The sequence below is a fragment of the Nasonia vitripennis genome, chromosome 2, assembly GCF_009193385.2.
Source record: "Nasonia vitripennis strain AsymCx chromosome 2, Nvit_psr_1.1, whole genome shotgun sequence".
Classification (NCBI taxonomy): Eukaryota; Metazoa; Arthropoda; class Insecta; order Hymenoptera; family Pteromalidae; genus Nasonia; species Nasonia vitripennis.
In genome coordinates, this window is record NC_045758.1 from 14,284,137 (window position 1) to 14,303,681 (window position 19,545).

Sequence of the window (19,545 nt, forward strand, 5' to 3'; positions counted from 1 at the left end):
AATTCGGGATGAACACAGGTGCGGGACGACACATATATTGCTATATATTGATACACACGTCCATCTGATAAGTTTAACGGTTTTTATTACATTCTTGAGAAATAATTGTTACACAAAACGCCAAGGTTCCGCATTTTCAAAATAAATAATATATATGAGCAACTTCACCGGAGTCCAAGAGCTCCGACAGAGTTATAGTTTTCTCAGCTCTTTCTCTCTTTTTCTCACACAAGCACACACTCTCTCATGTCATATTCTTATCATCGCCGCACTCGCTCACATGTTCTCTCATTTCTCCGAGGCTGATACAATAACGGCTGCTTACTTCGATCTTCATACCCTCTCATCTTTTTATAAATATACTTCCATTTTTTTTTAATTATTTTTTTTTTCACCTTTATACTTCGTTTCTGCTTCGATAAAATTAATGACATCGTGATAATTACCTACATAATATCGATTCGTGTCGCAGGCTCGGAACTACTCGTCGATTCTCCTAATGATAGTTATTGTTAATTTTTTTTTCTTACTTCGTGTCATGCGTGTGTATATAAATAATCGCGAGGTTATACATTATAATAATTTTTTTTTTCATTCTCAGAGGCAACCAACAAAAATGCGTACATAAATGCGCTTCTATTAACAAATATTACAAAAAGATTTTACTGTATGTTTAGCTTTTGTCGGTATTTTTTTTTATTTTTCATACTTTTTTACACGGTTTCGGCCCGATCGCGTCAGGTCGGGAAGAAACTTATATAATATAATATGCATTGCGATACATAAGGGTAGTACGCGTGTCGTGACGTTCTTCAATTAATAATTATCGTCTACAAAATCTCTCGTGGTCTCCTGCTGCTGCGACGTGCCTATATGTAGTGTTTGGTCGCAATTCTCCGACGCATCTTTACGCGCACACATCGGAGGATATTATGTGATAAAGAAAGTTTAAAGTAAAATAAGCTAAAACGAAATAAAATAAATAAACGTAATACAATAAAATAATATGCTGTATGAATTACCAACTCAAAAGAGCTGTTTATGATATATCTCGACTTCTATATTTATAAATCATTTAAAACTTTTTATACATTCGTGAAAATAACGTGAAAATGTACACGCGGTATACATGGTGAAGAGGTGCTTGTAATACGATCATACTATATTACAATCATATGGGCCATGCCGAAGCTGTACTCTTCATGTGGACCAATTGAAACGTTTCAAAAGCTTGAAAGCTGCGTAAAAAGAGCATATTAACAATTGTTGAGTAAAGATCCACGTAGAGAAGCAATTTATTTATTTACTTTTATTCTACATTGTGTATTTAACAAGGGCCAAGTGTCGGTATAACTACTGAGCTCAAAGCACATTCTTGGCACGTGGCAGCAGCTTTTCTTCATTATATATGTATAGCTGACTTACGCTTTCTGTCCCGAGTGTGAATGCGTATATATCATATAAATAATGCGTGTCTCTCCGTGAAATGTGAAAGAACTCGAATAAGCAAAGCATTTCTTTCTTTCTCCCGTATCTCGTTTTCTTTTTCTTCAATGCAATTACTACGCGGTATGGAAATAGATTTTATTATTTACAAGAGCGACATATTTATACGGAATATTATAAGTATATGAGTGATACTTAATAGGAATATCGTCTTTTTGTTTGCTTGTCTTTTCTGCACTTTTAACCACATCGATTCGCGAGTTAACTTCGACTATATTTTTCCCACGCAAGTATAAAAGATTGATGGCGACTCTAGAATTTTTTTGCTGTTTTTAACCTTGAAAAAGTGTGTTTAGAATTCCGTTTCAACGCGATTTTTTCATTCAGCGCCTCGAGAACTATAATGGAATGGCAGACCCTTAAAACTTCGTTCGATAACAATCGATTTTTACTTGCGATACTTTAAATACAACGTTGGAATAAATATTACTTAAAATGTTCTTTAAAATCGATGGTACGCTTAGAAGATATAAACAAGAAATTCAGAGGTACAAGTACGAGAGTAAACGCAAGATAATAATAATAATAATAATAATAATAATAATAATAACAACAATAATAATGATGATGATAATAGTAATAATGATCGTATTTATAATTATAATAATGTATATAGGCAGTTTCCTGTTTTTGCCGCGGTGCGTACCTACAGGAAAGGACGATTATTATTATATTTTTTTTTTAAAGATGAATTTCAACGCTAGTTAATGTAAGTATATTATTGTGTGCAAAATCGCTTAGCAGGAATTCGTTACGTTTATTTTTTCCGTGTTTAATTACGCCTATAATAATGATTAATTAATCAAACTCTCGAGATTTCTTCGATCTCTCATTGTTCGCATCGCACTGTAGATTATTAACGTCATGCTTATATGTACAATTATGAATTTGATTTTTTATTTCGTAATTTAATTTTTACTCGGGCCTGAATTATATAAAGTTAAAAAATGTATCCCGAAACGCACAGTTTAAAAAATGCACTTGGGTATATTCCGAAGTCTCGTTCTGGATATCACGCGGAAAATGTCCACTACTAAATTCTTAATGTATCCAATATCTTCCTAATGGCTTTGCGAATTTTCTTCATATCTCTTTTCAATCCTCTGCAACTGCATTTCGATGGAAATTCGTAAAAATAGACAAACTTCAAATTTCACAACATAATTTAATGCATAAAAAAATATAGTCTTGGATTTAAGCACTTGCACTGGGGCAAATTTTATTACAGTACTAAAAAATGTTTTGCCATGATTATCGTATTCTACATCAAAAGAAATTTTCTTTTGCTATAATAAGTTATGGCTAATCATTACGAAACATTCTATGAAAATTACAAAATTATGCTGCAGTACGCTTCTTCTCAACGTGCTTATTTGCATATAAGAAATCATTTCATACAATAATAATCGATAATCGTGTCAGTAAACAACAACCACATGCTTTTAAAATATTTAGCAGTGAACATTTTGGTATCGAAATGCAATTTGCCGTTTTTCGTTTATCCGCATCCAAGAAAATCGATACTAAAACAAGTATAGAAAACTCGTGGCAAATTGTACATCGATACAACAATCGCGAAATTCGAATTAGTATCAAGCGCGTCAGTACAAAAACACAAAAAAATCGCTCTCATTACACATTACAATATATTTCTGCGCGAATCGCTTATAGAGTTAAAAAACTGGAAATCGCTCGGTTTCATATCATAGAATTTGTTATTGTTTATTCGAAATGGTTATCATGTCAACTTTATTTCAAGCCTGTGGCTGTACCAAGTACCACTGGCTCGATAAAGGATTTGCAATCATATTTCTTTCCCAGTTTCTCGCTGTAAAATATTTCTATCTGTGCTAAGTTGAACTGAAACGCGAACTCGGACTTGATTTTTCCCTCTCATTTTCTGTCATATTTTTGCACAGTATCTATTGTAGTCTGTCTCTCTTGGCATTTATTCGGTAACCAAGACTTGAAAACATGTTCTCGCAAGCGAGAAAGAAACATGGTTCGAGGTAGATTAAAACAAATATCAAACACTACTCATTTTTTCTCTTCGCCAAGCCTTTAAGAGCAAATAAGAAAATCGGATGTACAAAGTAGGACAAACACAATGAAAGCGCTACCACAAACGCTCATTTTCACGCGTGAAAAAAAAAACTGATCCCGTACTTTTTCCTCATAGTGTTCGATAATTAATTAATATAACAATTAAAAAGTACAATTCCTTTAATGTAACGAGAATTCAATTAGTTTTTAAACTTGTAATAGGCAACAATTTTTTTTAAATACGACAAAAACTCTCCATAATCAATGCATGAAATATTATTTCAAGTCATTTCGTTTTCATCGCGCGATCAACCGCTTTCAATATTTTCTTCGTTATTACTTTTTATCCTGCATCGTTTTGCTTATTTTATACTGTTCTTTCAATTACACTTCTGTCATACGCACGCTCATACGAAAAACACAAGCACAATCATACATTGACGTTACATATTACAAAGTGACCTCGAGACATCCCTTCTAATTGAGTCAAGTTTTTCTTTTCTATTTTTAATGAAGCTGCTGTTTTGTCGCGCACATCTAAAAAAATACTTTTCTAAAGAATTGTTTTAATTTATGTTGTAAGTAGGCTCCATATCGTGGAAGTATTTAAAAAAACATGCGCAACTTGGCTTGCATTACGTTTTTCGACAAAATTTCATGTCTATCCTTGGTAAAATCTCTTGTGTGATTCGTACTCGAGACTTGCATGCGCATAAAAAAAAATTATAATAGAAAAATGACACTAGTTCATGACACCACGATTTCTGAACACAGTGCAACCAATTGCTCGTTCTTTTCTGTACGTAATCAATGTCTATGGTTCCACCCACTTGTTGTCGATTACAAGACATAGCGCTACTTTTACCGAACAGTTTTGAATTAATCATAAATTAAATAATATTATCAACTACACTTGCTGCTTGTTTCATTTCCTAAATGTAAAAAAACATATCATACAATGTTTGTTTACAAAAACCAGGATTTACGCTAGCGTATCAACTCGCCCCCGAGTGTAATAAGAATAGAATAAATTTTTATCACACGTAAAAAAGCAGTTTTATATGTACATATCCAATCAAGATTAGGTAATATTAGCATTCAAAATTGATTTTATCTTTCAATAATGCATTTTAAAAAGCTATCATTCGTTTGGTATGTTTTCTCGATTGAGTTACAAACATGACAATAGATTCGACACTTCTTCTTTTTTGTATCCTGGCATTCCAACTTTAAATGTCCACTATTTATAGTATGACTTCGTGTACACTGAAACAAATTTGTTCCAGACTTATATTGGCGGCTGACTTGGTTTTTTTTTTCATTATTGATATTATTCATAAATAACTGCATAAATTACATCAAAGCTTGGATTATTTCATGAGGATTCAGTGTTTCAAGTACTTGTTGCGTGACTTTTTCACAGAAAATGACCAGAGTTCTAATGAGCGTACACTATATCTTAATTGATGCAGCTAATTCCTTGCTTTATTTCTCAAACTTCGAAAGTTCTTAAAACATAACCTTATTCAAACGTTTAGGTACATTTGCTTGTCTCAATGATTCCTAGTTTACGAAAATTTTTTGATTCAAATTAAAGCTTTTATAATTTTTGGATTTATTAGTGACCCAAAAAGTGAAATAGTACTTGAAAATTCAGTCTCATGATAATATCCTTATTTTTATTAAAAAAAAAATCGAAATCAATTTTTTTTATCGTAAAATTTTTAGTAAATTATAATATACAATATTTAAAAATGCTCGTTTTATTCTTTACTTTAACTTAAGTACGATAGAAATAAATTTTCATGTTTGCTGTGAAAATATAATTCATCAAAAACTTGACTGAGGACCGACCGCTAGTGTTTATTTGAGTAAAGCTTGGTTTCCTGCGATCTTTATGAAAAAAACCAAGTCGTTGATGTGCTTATCAATAACTAGTTCTTAAGATGTTTTACCAAGTGCACAGCAAGTTGACTTTTGCCTTAGCCGGTTGATTTTCGGTCAAGATCACAACACTATGTTACTAATTACGTATTACAATCGTTTGTCACTTACATTTCGCGCACACGTTCGTCTTGTATTTACGTTCGCTTCATATCTCACTCAATCACTCGTTTTTCGAAATTCACTTTCATTCTGCCATCTGCTTTTTCGCTTTTGGATTCTTTTTCACTCCTAATTTTTCTTTGTCTTAAAACGCCTTGCACTCTCGTCATAATCGGCGTAAACCTGCATGCTCCCGAAAATTTGTAATACACAAATATTCGTGAATCAATATGGTATCCACCAGTACCAACATGTTTACAATCAGTATTGGTTATCGTTGAAGAAAGAAAAAGCTTCGAGTTTCGGATAACAGGTTGTCGTATCTCCTTAATTGCTCTGTATGTACATGCCAACCTGTTGTATCTTTCTTAACATCCAACACGCTGGCCCAGGTAATTCTACATAATCCCAGCTGCTCTCACAGAGGCAGCGCGCGGGCCACACAGGATATCTCCGTTCATTATTCATTATGGATCCTGGTTGGTACTTGGTGAGGTGTCGCAATGAGTCGTATGCACTGGTGAAGGTCCAGGTTGCTGTTGTTCCTGTTGCTGATGTTGCTGCTTTTGCTGCTGTTCATATTCTGATTGTAACATCTTTCTTGACTGTTTTAACCTATAATTTGAAACATTCAAAATGTATTGATGAATAAAGAAATTTTACTTTTTCTTTTTAACAACATTGAAAATGGGATAAGAGTGGATATAAAAAGTATCCACATTAATCCAAATCCACTTATAATGATATTTTGATTATATTATCCTTAGTCAAATACTTGAATTCTTATTTTTCTTTTTAGAAGGCAAACATGAACCGGGAAGGATTTAATTTAAATTCAAGAACTATGCTTTTAAAAAAACCTTGAATATAGTAATCCATGGTACTCCTTCAATTTAAGGTCGTTGGATGTCTCATTGAATTGACGTAACTCTTCTAATCTTCGCGTTATACTATTGTCAGATTGTCGATTATAACTGAGGCAAATATATTCAAACATTAATTTAGAAAACTGATTGCCGTACTGTTTATGAGAATGATAAACGAATGTTAATGTAAAATGAGTAAAACACAAAAATTCTAGTAACAATCGTAAAAAGACAATTGGGAAAAAACATCGTATATTGTTTCAAAGTTAACATCATCTAATTCAACTTTGCTAGAATAGATAAATTTTTGAATGTTTGATGTCCTATATTCCATATGAAGTTCATTTTGTTAATACCTTTCAGATGCTTCTTGGACGCCGTCTTCACTTGTTTCTTCGACTTCCGGTTCCTCGTCTGGACATAACTCGAAAGCTAATTCTAAGGTTTTTTTAGCACTGCTACTGCGTTCTAAAAAGTAGCCATTAGTTGATTCGTTTGATTGAGCTGGTGGGGACCAATTGTTGTAGGCATGTGTATATGGAGCAGTTGAAGTATAAGGCCTCTGTTTAAAAAAAATTATAATAAAAAACGTAAGTATTACTATCTAACACGTTTGAACTAGAAGAAAATTTTATAAAACGCAATTGTACACACTTTGTCCAATTCATCTTGAAGCCACTCAATAGCAAGTGCCCATTTTTTCTTTAACTCGGCATTCTGATACAGAAATTGGTGAGCAGATCTGCACTTACTAAATAATTGCACCATACATTTAATGCACTGATACGCTCGTTTCTGATAATGAGTTCTACTCTTTTGTATTGTATCAAACAAGCCTTCACGTTCGTCTGGAACACCTAAACATTAAAATCGAGTTGACATAATGACTTCTTATAATTCGTTCCAAGACTTTCTTAACAAGTAAACATATTAAACATACCTTTCAATGCATTGTGCACGCGGTGTAATTGCCAGGAATCTTCAATAAGTAGCATCTCCAACAAAAGATCAGTGTGATGCTTCAATTCATGAGTATAGGCAAAGCCAATTTGCCACAGCAATTCGCTAAGAACTGTTCGTGAAAAGTGAGGATTCTCCCAGCAGCAAAACTGCAGAAGTTTGACGGTCTCCTCAGTTACGCTTGCATCCTCAATTAGCTTTTTCATGTAACTTGTGCGGGTGAACAGAATCTCCGCAGCTTGAGGTTGAATTGGCATTAAATAATCTTGACCGCAAGTCGGATCACCATAGGGATTCGGCAGCGGCTGCGGATTATTGGAGGCGTCGCTTGTCTGTGCTCTGGACGATATGTCACAACAACGTATCAGGATGCTCACTACTTGATGAAGTTTCGTCAATTCGGGATATTGATACTTGATAACGGGACCAGGTCCCTCATCAATCGCTACCAACATGAATGTCACTGGCACGTTCAACTAAAATTAACATTACATTGGTTAAGAATATTTTTTTTTTATAAAAAATGTAGGAATATGAAATTAAATTACTTTTAATAACTGAAGCCTTTGTGGTAGGCCAATTGATGCATATGTTAGGAATAATGCAAAGTAATGTGGCAAGTGACGCCCGTTATCCGAAATTTCCCGATGTAGCAACATAAGTACTGCATGCAAGAGGTGATCACTGAGAGTTGCCGTTGGGTCTAACAGCATAGCTGCAATTATCATTTTTCAATTAGATCTAATTATAAAATATTTCTCATTTAACAATTTTTAAATTAAATCAACTCTTACTTGGAGCATTTAGAGGAGGTGAACAAGGTCCATCTTGAAGAGAAAAGTGAGCCAAGAAAACTAAGATTTTCAAAAAGGCATTTCTTACTTCTGTACTTGGACAGACCAGAAGATATTCACAAAATCTATTTAAAAAAGTAGATTTTATTGGATTATTACGATTCCTACGAATCTATTTGTATTGATAATCATTGTAAAAATAATACCTGTGGGGATGGTTGAATAAAACGTTGTGAGCAAACCAAGAACGCACTGCCTTACTTCCTAACAAATGATGGCACAAGATATCGTGCCAATCAGTCGCTGTCCCACGCAAAGCTTTTTTTGTGTGAAAGCCTGTATAAAACAGAAATTTTGAAGCCAGTTGAATGGATAACATCGACAATTCTTCGGCTTCTGGGCTCTGCATGAAGATAAAAATATGATTATAAAAATTACATTCTAAATTTATAGTCAGAATAAAGTGTTTTTCATGAACTTGCCATTTTTTCTGGGCTTTGTCTGACATTATATGGATTACACGATACAAGTTTTCTTATAAATTGGAAATATTCCGTGTTGAATTGATTTCGGGTATGCATAGCCTTAATATTTTGCTTCCTCACGCTCATTTCGATTGCTGGTGGCATTTTAGTGACTCCCAATTTGGTATCTAAACAACAATTTTAATATGCACATTTAATATCTACATTTGTTCAAAAAGTTATCTAATGATAAAACTTGAACATACACAATGATAATTCATTCACTTTCTTTAATTGGGGATTTGGTTGCACATCATTCCTAGTATAAAAAAGCATATATGCATTCCACCACCGCTTTTGTCTTCGATAGTTCATTCGCTTGAGTATATGGTCAAACACTTCGCCCATATAGTCGCCGCCAAAGCATTGGGATTTCATTTCTTCTTCCTCCTCCATTTTGCATTCTGTTACATCACCATCGTCAAATTTATACCATTTTCCTGTTCCATCACTTTGTCTGGAAATTTAAAAATTATTTTAGAATACCAAAATGAATATTATTATATTGACTAATAATAATTTAATGTTAATTTTCATACCTGTGTAAAATGTAAGAGTAGTAGTGACCCCCGCTGGCTTGTCCACTGTGAACTACAATACCAGTCAGTTGATATTTGGTACATGTTCCTTTGATTGCCTCTTCATGGTCCCAGTCTATAACCTCTCCTTCTAATTTGGCGAGCCCCGAGACCGTGTAAGGTTCCATATCGAGATCTCTTGGAAATTCAAAGTAATCATTAAATTTGATAGCACAAACTCTTTCGAAGTCGTACTCAAATCTCTTCAACTGAATTGCCAAAATAGGGGGTAGTTTTTTGACGCACAATCGTTTAACTGTCACAACCTGAAAATGATAATGGTTTTAATAAATAATATTTGCTTGATTTTACACGATCAAATAAAATATCGAAAACGTACTTTTTTGTTACATTTATCACAGTGATATGAGTCTGCTCCTTCAAGCAGTTCTCCCTTGACGTATTGCTCCAAAGAGTCCAATAAATTACTATGATTTCTAATATCCACGCTTATTACACTAAAAGGCTCTTCTTTAGAGTACCTGCAGTATGCAATAAAAAATCAAAGATGATACAAAATAGTATTTATTAATATTAATGATTAGGCATAAAATAATGTTTACCTGTGAGGACAGCCTTTGCAGATTTTTTGATCACTGTAAGAACCACCAAGAATTTTGCTCATGATTTGCTCGTGACCCAAAGCTTTCAAAGCTTCATCCAAACTCTCTACTAGGCTCATGAAAAATTCAACAGCATCTTGCTGTTCCCGAAGATTCACAGGTTCACCTTGGAGCCTACAACATTGAGACAAAAAATACTTACGATGGTTCCCAAGCAAATGATCATTTAAGAGTGAGAAAGAGAAACCTTTAAACTCACTTGAAGTGTTTCCAAAGCCCACGAGGAATGTAGTATTGTAACCTGCTATGCGCTAAGTGTCCGAAAATGGCTTGAACTTGCTTCAGAATGCCAATGTTGTACTCTTTTCGCGACTCGTCAGCGCTGCACTTTTCCTCGTTGGTGTCATTATCCGTTGCCTCTATCGTTTGCTCGCCCTCGATCCGCTCCTCACCCGAGAAGTCCTCATTCAAATCGGTAGCTGCACCTTCCGCCGCAAGTAGGCCTACCCTAATGCTCTCAACCATGTAGAGCTGCTGAAGAACCGAGTTCATGTAACAGGTCGCTCCGGCATTTTTCAAACCGACAAAGCCCATGGGCGGCCGGGAACCAACGGATGGTAGGTAGTCCCATTCAACGAGGGGCTCGTCCTTTTCCGAGTAGAACATTTCGCAAAGCATGGTGACTAGAAGTTTCATATTGGGTACGCAACCCGTGCACAGGCTCACGAGCAAGTCGAAGGCCGCGCTGGTCGACTGGGGAGTTGTACAGACTGCATAAGACTGCGACGAGCCCAGCTCGCCTGTATTGCGCAATTGCAACATATAGCATGATGCTGGGAATATGAAGTCTTGCACTAGTTCCTTTAGAAACGAACAAAAAATATCAGTATATAATATACACGATATAAAGATTTATGCAAGTAGCGAAGTAAAGAAAAATTTATTTTAGCAAACCTTGATTAAATTGATGCCCCGTTTTTCATCGGATCCCAACTCATATTTTTTACTAGGTGGTAGAAACGATAGCAGCTCCTTGGTTAGGCATAGATGACCTTCGAGAACGGCTTCGTCCATTTGTCCATCTCCGAATTCTTGGACTCGGTCGCGAACTTCTTTGAGCCATACGATTTCAATGTTCAACCAATTTTCAGCCGATGACAATGGACAACCAGATATATGCGCATAATTCAATAGCCTACACAACAACTAGAAAGAAAAAATGAATTATTAATTCGCTAATCAATTGAGAACATGAGTATTTGATAATGAAAGTTGAGTATTTACTTGAAAAAATTCGTGACTTTGTTTAGCATACTCCATTACTGTGGTATTGATGACTGGAAATAGGCGAGTGATAAAAAATTGAAGAGCCTGATGCCCACTACTACACCACGTGGAAATTAGTAAAAATTGCTCTGCAGCAGTTGCGCGAATCGCCCGCGACGTGCTAACTAGTACAAGGTCTATTAAAAAGGTATTCCACATGACGTTTTCAGCTGCGTTATGCCGCATAGAGTCTTTCGTCAAATCTTCCAATGCTTTTGGGTTGAGTACTAGAGCTATCGTTAATACTTCCAGCGCTTCTTTACATACTAGAATAAAAATAAAAAAAGTTATTAAAGTATTATCATCTTCGTGTACCAAGAAAATTTTTTGTAGTATTTGTTTTCAAATCATCAACTATTAATAGAAATTATAACGTCATCGCTAAAAATCTTGTTTATGTTGAGATGTTTTATAACGTTCTTGATTCTCGTATTTATGTAACAAAATCAAGCCATGCTAAATGATAATTAGACAAATTTCCAACTGAGCAAAACTTGGCTTTTTTCATTTAGAAATTATTTTAAGTACACAACAGAATAAGGTTAAATACCTAATACATCGTTGTTATCCAGGTTCCTCTGCTCTCTGGCATTGGTCTCGTGCATCTCGTGGAGCACTTGAGCGGATGCGTTGACGTGATTTAAACTACCGCTGGATGCGGCCCAGGCTAATCTAATTATGGCACGAATGGTGGCCACATCCGGCAGTTCCCACGACAGGGCTTGGACCAGTAGTTGCCGGCACCTGTCCAGCTCTGTACTGCCACTGAGCATATCATTAGCAAGAAGCGTTGCGAGCTTCATTGCCACAGAGCGCAAGATATATTCGGTGTTTTGGTTGGGCACACTATGCAGTGCCTGCTTTAACACCGTTATCGGCACCTGCTTGTTCGGCTGATTGTCGTGATTGGACTGGGAATTAGTGAAGGGCACCTCATCAATTAGTAGTGCCATCACGTTTGCCATGACCGTGAGTAGGAGCTTGCAGAGCTTGAGGACGGTCAAGTAGGCTGAACGTTTTGTCGTTTCATCCGCGTTTGGTAGAAAATTATTTTTTGTCAGCATGTCCAGTATCACTCCAGCCTCGCCACTCTTGATCAGGTTTAATTGAAATTCGCATGCTCTATCAGACATCGGATCAAGCGCGGGCATCAACAGAGTGTACAGAACCTGAAATTCGAACGTTTCATTGCGTGTATATGGTGCGTATTTATAATGACAGTCTAGGAAGTAAAAACTCGCAAATAATTTACCTCTAAATTGTATAAAACTTGACTTGGGCTTGCTGTGAAAAATAAGGATCCAACACTAGTTGTCGATTCGTCGATGGAAGAATTTTGTGGAGCTTCGTCTTCCTTGAATCGTCCGAAAAACCATTGCAAACGCGATACAGTTAGGGTATCGGGGGGTACTAGTTGCAAAAGATGACGCGCACCATCTCGCAAATGAGCATGTTCAAGAGTGCAACCCAAATCAGCCAATTGAAAGAAAAAGTTGGCGTACTGGGATCTTTGAGATAATAACTAAAACGCAAAGCGAAGATTGCAAAGTTAGTCGAATGCTTAATGTTATTGGATGCGAATGTAAATTAAATTAATAAAAAAAAACTTACCACTCCAGGTAGACTGCTTTCAGCTTCTTGACTTGATGGATGACAGCCTTCCATTTTAGTGTAAGGGTGATGTGGGGAACTAGTAGAACTGTCAGAACTACTATCAGGAGAGCTGGGCATATTTGTATTAGCTTGACTGAGCTTTGCGGACAATAACTAAAACATAAAAATATTATTCGTATTTGAATTATTCTCTTAAGTTTAAACTTGATAATATAAATGGTTATGTAACATTCAGCCCCTACCATTTTATCTCTCAAAGGAATTTGTGAAAGAAGTTTCCTATCGTCGGCCTGCTCTAACGATTCTCCATTAATAAATAGGTCTACCTTAACATTTGTACCACTAGCCTTGATTCTGCGTAAAATTTGACGCCTCAAAGACGCCAGTGTGTCATTTGTGTGGGTGAAAACTTCAATATCGTCAACGTTACGTGCAGGATTAGCAAATCTTATAACTAGGGACAAATGCTTGCCTCGCGCAGCCCTACAAGTAGTATGAAAATACGTTATACGCTTTCGTTTTGAAATTGTAAATATCAAGTTTGCACTTCAGCTTACCTGTGTAAAGGAAGAATTTTCCTTTCCCCGGGAAAGGCTGTGTCACACTCATTTAGATATTCTTGTAAAACTTTCATTACGCGACACATTTTCATTGTCTCTGATTTAATAACTTCTGCGGCATTCTCATCCTTATCTTCTTTATCTTCAAGTGATTCTTTTCGTAATATAGACACGGCATCGTAATAAGCTTTCAAGCGGTCCATGCATTCTGCTATATAAGTTTCATGAAAAGCCATCACAGACGATTGCAATCGCGGACCCAAATTGGTGTTTACTTCTTTTAAAAGCTCTATACCACGATTTGCTATCTCTTCAGAACCATTAGTAACCACCTTTATAAGTAAAATATATATATTTAGTGAATTTCTATTTATCTACTCTATTGTACCATATGCAAAAGTAACAATTGAACATACCCTCCACAAATAGTCTGTTCCTATTAAATCGACATCATCCATCAACACCGTACGTCTTTTTTGTTTCAATTTGCCCTCCTTGGAATTGACTGCTTTAAAAAATCTTTCAAAACACTTTATACCGCTTTCCGTGAGTAACGATGGATCCAACAGTAATATATTATATACAAAAAAATCCTTGTTGATAGCGGGATCAAGATCAGGCTCGTCTCCCATCAACTTGGAAAACCACTTAAAACATGCTTCTCTGTCTGAAACAAAAACTGCCTGTTCTGCCAGACATTGCCATATTTGTTTCGCTTGTTCTGCACAAAGCCATAATTGACCATCCTATAATAATTATATTCAAATTAATTACTGCAAACTCGTATAACACGTAGAATGTAAAATAATACTGAAACATTTTATTTCACCTTTAATAAAAATCTTAAAAAGTTGAGTCTTTCTTGCACTTGCATAATATGATTATAGCGACGATCGGGAGAATATGTATTAGGATCAATATCTGAATTTTCTTTGACCAATTGCCTTACTTTTTCCATATATGTTGTCAAACTTTTAGTCACAAGTATAACGACGGAATGCTGATTCTGAAGACGCTCAATGACTTCTTGCCTGAATAAAAAAATGTTCTTGTAGTTTTTCAAACGAATCCTACTTTCAATACAAAGAGCATTTTAAATTATTCTTACCTGTAATATGCATGATGAGATCGTGGATTGTGACCTATGTTAGGGTTTGGTTCATAAAGGCAACAAATTTCACGGATTTGCTTAAGCGCTGGAAGTGCCCACTTATCACCACTTTTCAACTCTTCCACACATTTATCAAGCCATATAGTTTTTTGAGCATCTCGCTCTTGCGAGCAAGAATAGTCTAATATTTTGACGTGAGCATTTAAGGCTTGATCCATAATTTCTGTGGGCACCTCATCAGAATGGGCCAAGTTCCAAAAAAGCATCAATACCTAGTAAATTTTGGTCATTTAAAATGTAATTTCAAAAAAAATGTCTATGTCGGTAAAACAAAATTTTTCCTGTTTTTACCTTATGAGCCATGACACCATCCTTGTCATCTTCAGCAAGTCTTCGTATCAACTCAAGAAGCTTTTCTCGTTGTTTTCTGTTGGCAGTTTTCCAACTCGTCTGGAATAGAGAAACATTAAAAATACTCATTGGTAAAGTAACAAAGAAATAACTTTATAAAATAAAAGGCTCTTATTAGATAAATTTTGTCTGAAAACTTAAGGGGCCACCGCACTAGTTATATAGATATACTGACCATGTTAAATTGACGCACTCCTTCGCTCCCAACTTTTAGAAAAACGGCTGTACATAGGAATCTCAAAAAATTACAGGACCTAGTTGTCGGTACCAACTTTGCGCGAAAGTGAGCTGGGCGTACCTCTCCAGGATCCCGTTGACGCATGATGTCCAGCTTACTTCCGCGCAAATATTGTAACGTTATCTACATCCTGTCATTTTTTTAAAGTCATTAAAGCCCTCGTTTTTTCAGAAGTTGGGAGCAAATGGTCGCGTAAATTAGCATTGGCTAGTATATCTATATAACGGGTGTGGTGGCCCCTTAAATTTTGTAATAACTTGCCTAGGAAGGTTGTTATTGAAAAGTTTTAAAAAGTAATAGATCATTATTGTTATTTACTTCTACTGCTTTTAAAACTTCACAAGCGCTCGTATAACTCAACTTTATATACAGGAAAACGATTTGCCTGTGCTATTGTTTGAGCCATATTATTAGGAAGGAGATAGTAGACTATTTATAATATAAACCAAAAGTAATTTTAAATATAAAAAATACCTTGAAACATTCGAAAAGATGATCCAATTGTTCTGGACTGAAATCCCAAGCCAATTTAGCTAATAAATCGTGAACGTTTTTCACAATTGCTTCATGCTTTCCAGCTTGTGCTGCCCACACAGCATCTAAATCCTCAAGAGACAACGCGCGTTCTTTAATAATAAAGCGTAAAATTTTTTCGAGTTTTTCTACGTATTGTGGCTGATGTAATGAATCTCTTAACACAATTTCCAATACCCCATTTTCTTTGATCCATTTCTGCAAAAATAACAATAGTTTGCAATAACTGAACTTTCTTGACATTAAAAAATGTTTATAATATTTGAACTATTTACCGCCATGCGCTCAGCTGTCAACCATTCCTCTTCTTCAAGGCTGGGATTACGATGTAAATAGTAATTAACACTCGCAATAACTTTATTAACTTCGTTAAGAGCGTTCATTTTCCCGTTAAAGGACGAAATTTGCAAAAGCCTTAGTATCATTTTCAGTCTCAAGATTTCCAAGTTCTTGATCATTTCCTCTTGATAAGGTACTCGTGATGCCATACACTTGGCTGCTTTAATTATGGCTGATATCGCGTCGTTTTTAGACTCATTTTTTGCTTCTTTCTTTAGTTCTGCATCAGTCAAGTTATCTAAAATTTGAGGCACCATTTTCTGAGAAAAAACAAGTTAGAATTAGTACTGAGGGATACCAATAAAATGTAAACATTTATTTTAAATTGCTAAGCATAATACATACCACTATGGGCATTAGGTATTTATGTACTGTATGAACTGTTAATAATTCACAGCACAAGCCAAATGGCTTTATTAATGCATAAATAACTGGCACTGTTAAATTACGTCCACTGGAAAATCTCTTGAGTAAAATATCAAAACCACCAAGACTGCCAAATCTGTGAACAAAGAGTTTAAAAATTATTCAACTCCCTAATCGAAACTTTCAAAGCCAGTTTAAACTTACTTGTTTATAAGATCAACAAGCCAGCCACGAGGATTCCTAGTATCTTGCGGAGACTGAGCATATATTTCATCATACGGAATATTGCTACCAGGAGGTACAGTCTCAGATGCTCTTGATGCATTAAATGTATGAAATCTATAACAAGTTTGGGTATTAAATTTTTAATAGTCAATAATTAAGCAAAAATTAACATGGGAATCAAGCTTACTTGTTATTAGGGTTAAAAACCATAGCGAGTAAATCAAGAAGAGGAAACCAGTCCTCATCTAATTTCAAGACACAAAGTTCTACCAGTCGTTGGCAATTAGCATTAATGTAATTATGAATATTCAATTTCCAACTGTTAACTGCATCGTCTGTTAAAATTTTTGTAAAAGATATTGTGAGCCCCTCTCGAAAAAAACGTTGACAAGCTTCGCTCTGTACATCAATTCCTACAGACAAATTTAAATATTACCCAGTTTGTCATGCTTAAAAATACTCAATAAACCATAGCGATTATCAAGTTGATCAAGTACCTTTCTTGCACAACTCGATACTGGCTTGTAACAGGCATTCCAACTCTTGTTCAGGTAGAACTGGCACTACCCATCTTGGACTAGATATTTTTTCATCCAGCAGAGCAAGCTTAGCGTGTGGAAAATCGGGCTCCAATCGTTGCTGATTGTTCTCCTCACCCGCAGTTGTTGCTGGTTCACCAGTGCAATCGGTTGGAGCAACATTCTCTGATATTTGAAGGCTAGACATGGTGTCAGCCAACTGCTGCTGTGCAGGCGAACTGGGTATCTGTCAAGAACAAACAAATAGTTGGTTAACTCATGAATAAGTCCTATCTTCATAATCAAAATACAGAGTCAAGAAAGAGAGAAATCACAAGCACTAACCATAGTGTTTTGATGACTGTCAGGTGGATCGATTCCAACCCCTTGGCCTCTCGTAGCAATCGTCATTTTGCCTCACGAAAGCTACAGCCTGACGTTTTAGATATAAATATTTTGGACCAAGTTGCACCACCAACGAGCATCCAGCAGTGTCATGAAATACTTTTATGTCGTAGAGGCCTTGTATTGCTAACCTATATCTACATTATCTGAAACAAAGGATTAAAAACAGCATTGGTATAGAGGAGTCAGTCCATAGCTATACATAGGCGCATACACAAACACAGCAGTCCCAGCCAAAAACAGTCTCGAGACTGCTGCTCCAAAACAGGCGAAACGGGGCAAAAACGTTGCGTCGACAAAACGAGTCGCGGAGGAAAAAAAGAAGCAGACCTGTCGCGAAGAAGTGCACCAACTCCGAAAGCTCGGAGCTCCAGTGCGAATGGAAGCGATTGATCGGCGCTCGAAAGAATGCAGGGAGCCAGGAGCCCGAGTCTCCAATTAGACCCGCAAGCAGCGATTTCCTCTGCGAGGCTGCAGGGCAGCTCAGCGCCGCACAATGACCGACGAGTTTCGCGCACACACACGCACACACACACACACACACACACACAAATCAGCAATACACGCAGACTTCGGCCGACGCGCTGTCAAGCTCCAGTCCCCGTAGACGACGTAGCTGACGAGGGTGCGGCAGCAGCGAGCGCGCGCGCGAGCAGGAGAGACCAGAGACGAGGCTGACGAGGGACAGCGACGCGAGCGAGTCCGTTCGCACGGGGGGCGTCGACTCCTCTCGTACCTTGGCGAATCGCTGGTCGTCCCGAGCGGGCGGTTCGCTCACCAAGTCTGATCCTCGGAGCAGAACCGGGCCGAACGTCCGGACAAAATGGCGACTCGGCTCAGCTACTCTCGTAGGTACCATGGACTGCTGCTGCGGCGGGTAGTAGGCCCCAGCTGCGTAGAGCCGCGGGGAGTGGCGCTGCTGCTGCTGCTGCTGCTGCTGCGGCGGCGCCCGGGCGTGTAGTCCGAGTCAGACAGAGAGGGAACGACGACGGGGAGACACTCGCGACTCTGCGCCACTGGCGATGCGATGCTGGACTGGACTGGGCCGATTATGTGGGACGTCCTCTTCGGGAGCGGAAAAACGGCCGGATCGCAGAAAGCCGATCTGGCCGCTGACTCTTCGTCCCACCCGTGTGTGGTATGGGTACACATGTACTCGTACACACTTCACACGGCTCACTCCACTCTCGCTATTTCTCTCTCCTCAGCTCTGCTCCTCTGTGCAACGCTGCTCCGCGAGAGAGAGTAATACATATATCCAATACGGCAATACCGCACTATACACACACACACACACAGGCTTATTGGATATGAACACAAGTACAACGATATTCTGCAGGGACTGTCGCTATCTCGCGCGCGTGTAGAGCAAGTTTGTGTATTGTGGGTACTGCTCGCTGCGGCCGTTTAAAAGAACGGCGACGATGGAAGAGAGAGAGAGAGAGAGAGAGAGAGAGAGAGAGAGAGAGAGAGAGAGAGAGAGAGAAAATCTGCTGTTCCGCGCGCACCTACACCGCCGGCCCTACAGCGACCTGTATATATCGCGCGGAGAGATTGTTATAAGTGGATCGACTACCACTCGTGTCCGTGTGTGCAGATATACGCTACACTTACGCACTCGCGAAGGGAAAGGGTTGCACGCAAACGTATGACATACGATACACCTACCTCTCGCTCTTGCAGATTAGAGCCGCCGCTCCGTCGACTCACTCTCACTGCTCACAGCAGCAGCAGTAGTAGTATAAGTATAGTAGTAGTAGTAATAGTAGTAGTAGTAGTAGTAGTAGTGTGCCGTGTGCGGTCTATCTGGCTGCTGGCGTGTGCGCGTGCTGTATGTTTTCGCGTTGCAATTTTTTGACATGACGTTATACGCGGAACTCAGCTCTCGCCACCGCTCCGCCGCAGCCGTGAAATCTGTAAACAGCGCGAGAGAGATAAGGCTCCTCCCACAATGCCAAGCTCGCGACGTTTACCTCCTCGATGTCTTTTTTTTCCTCGCGCGAGCTGCGCGCTCACTT

At 37.6% G+C, this 19,545-nt stretch overlaps 1 protein-coding gene across 7 annotated transcripts; it reads right to left on the reverse strand.

Moving 5' to 3' along the window:
• Positions 1-65: 65 nt before the first annotated feature.
• Positions 66-19,316, reverse strand: LOC100120864 (probable ubiquitin carboxyl-terminal hydrolase FAF-X). Of its 7 annotated transcripts, none has more exons than XM_008214192.3 (33): positions 18,306-18,997; positions 17,468-17,673; positions 17,102-17,369; positions 16,792-17,017; positions 16,584-16,718; positions 16,359-16,515; positions 15,950-16,273; positions 15,615-15,872; positions 14,843-14,941; positions 14,489-14,763; positions 14,210-14,411; positions 13,797-14,126; positions 13,378-13,712; positions 13,063-13,303; positions 12,818-12,973; positions 12,459-12,728; positions 11,757-12,375; positions 11,165-11,472; positions 10,835-11,086; positions 10,140-10,741; positions 9,881-10,054; positions 9,658-9,799; positions 9,279-9,583; positions 8,946-9,196; positions 8,698-8,867; positions 8,422-8,618; positions 8,216-8,340; positions 7,970-8,136; positions 7,402-7,897; positions 7,116-7,318; positions 6,818-7,023; positions 6,456-6,569; positions 66-6,210 (listed from the first exon to the last, which is right to left on the reverse strand). In XM_008214192.3, the coding sequence occupies exons 2-33, from the start codon at positions 17,531-17,533 to the stop codon at positions 6,063-6,065; spliced, it is 7,821 nt and encodes a 2,606-aa protein (XP_008212414.1). In that variant the 5' UTR covers positions 17,534-17,673; positions 18,306-18,997; the 3' UTR covers positions 66-6,062. The 7 variants fall into 7 exon arrangements, with proteins under 7 accessions (XP_008212414.1, XP_001604458.2, XP_008212415.1 ...); XM_001604408.5 differs by having other exon boundaries at positions 18,264-18,927; XM_008214193.4 differs by having other exon boundaries at positions 17,858-18,920.
• Between the last annotated feature and the right edge of the window lie 229 nt (positions 19,317-19,545).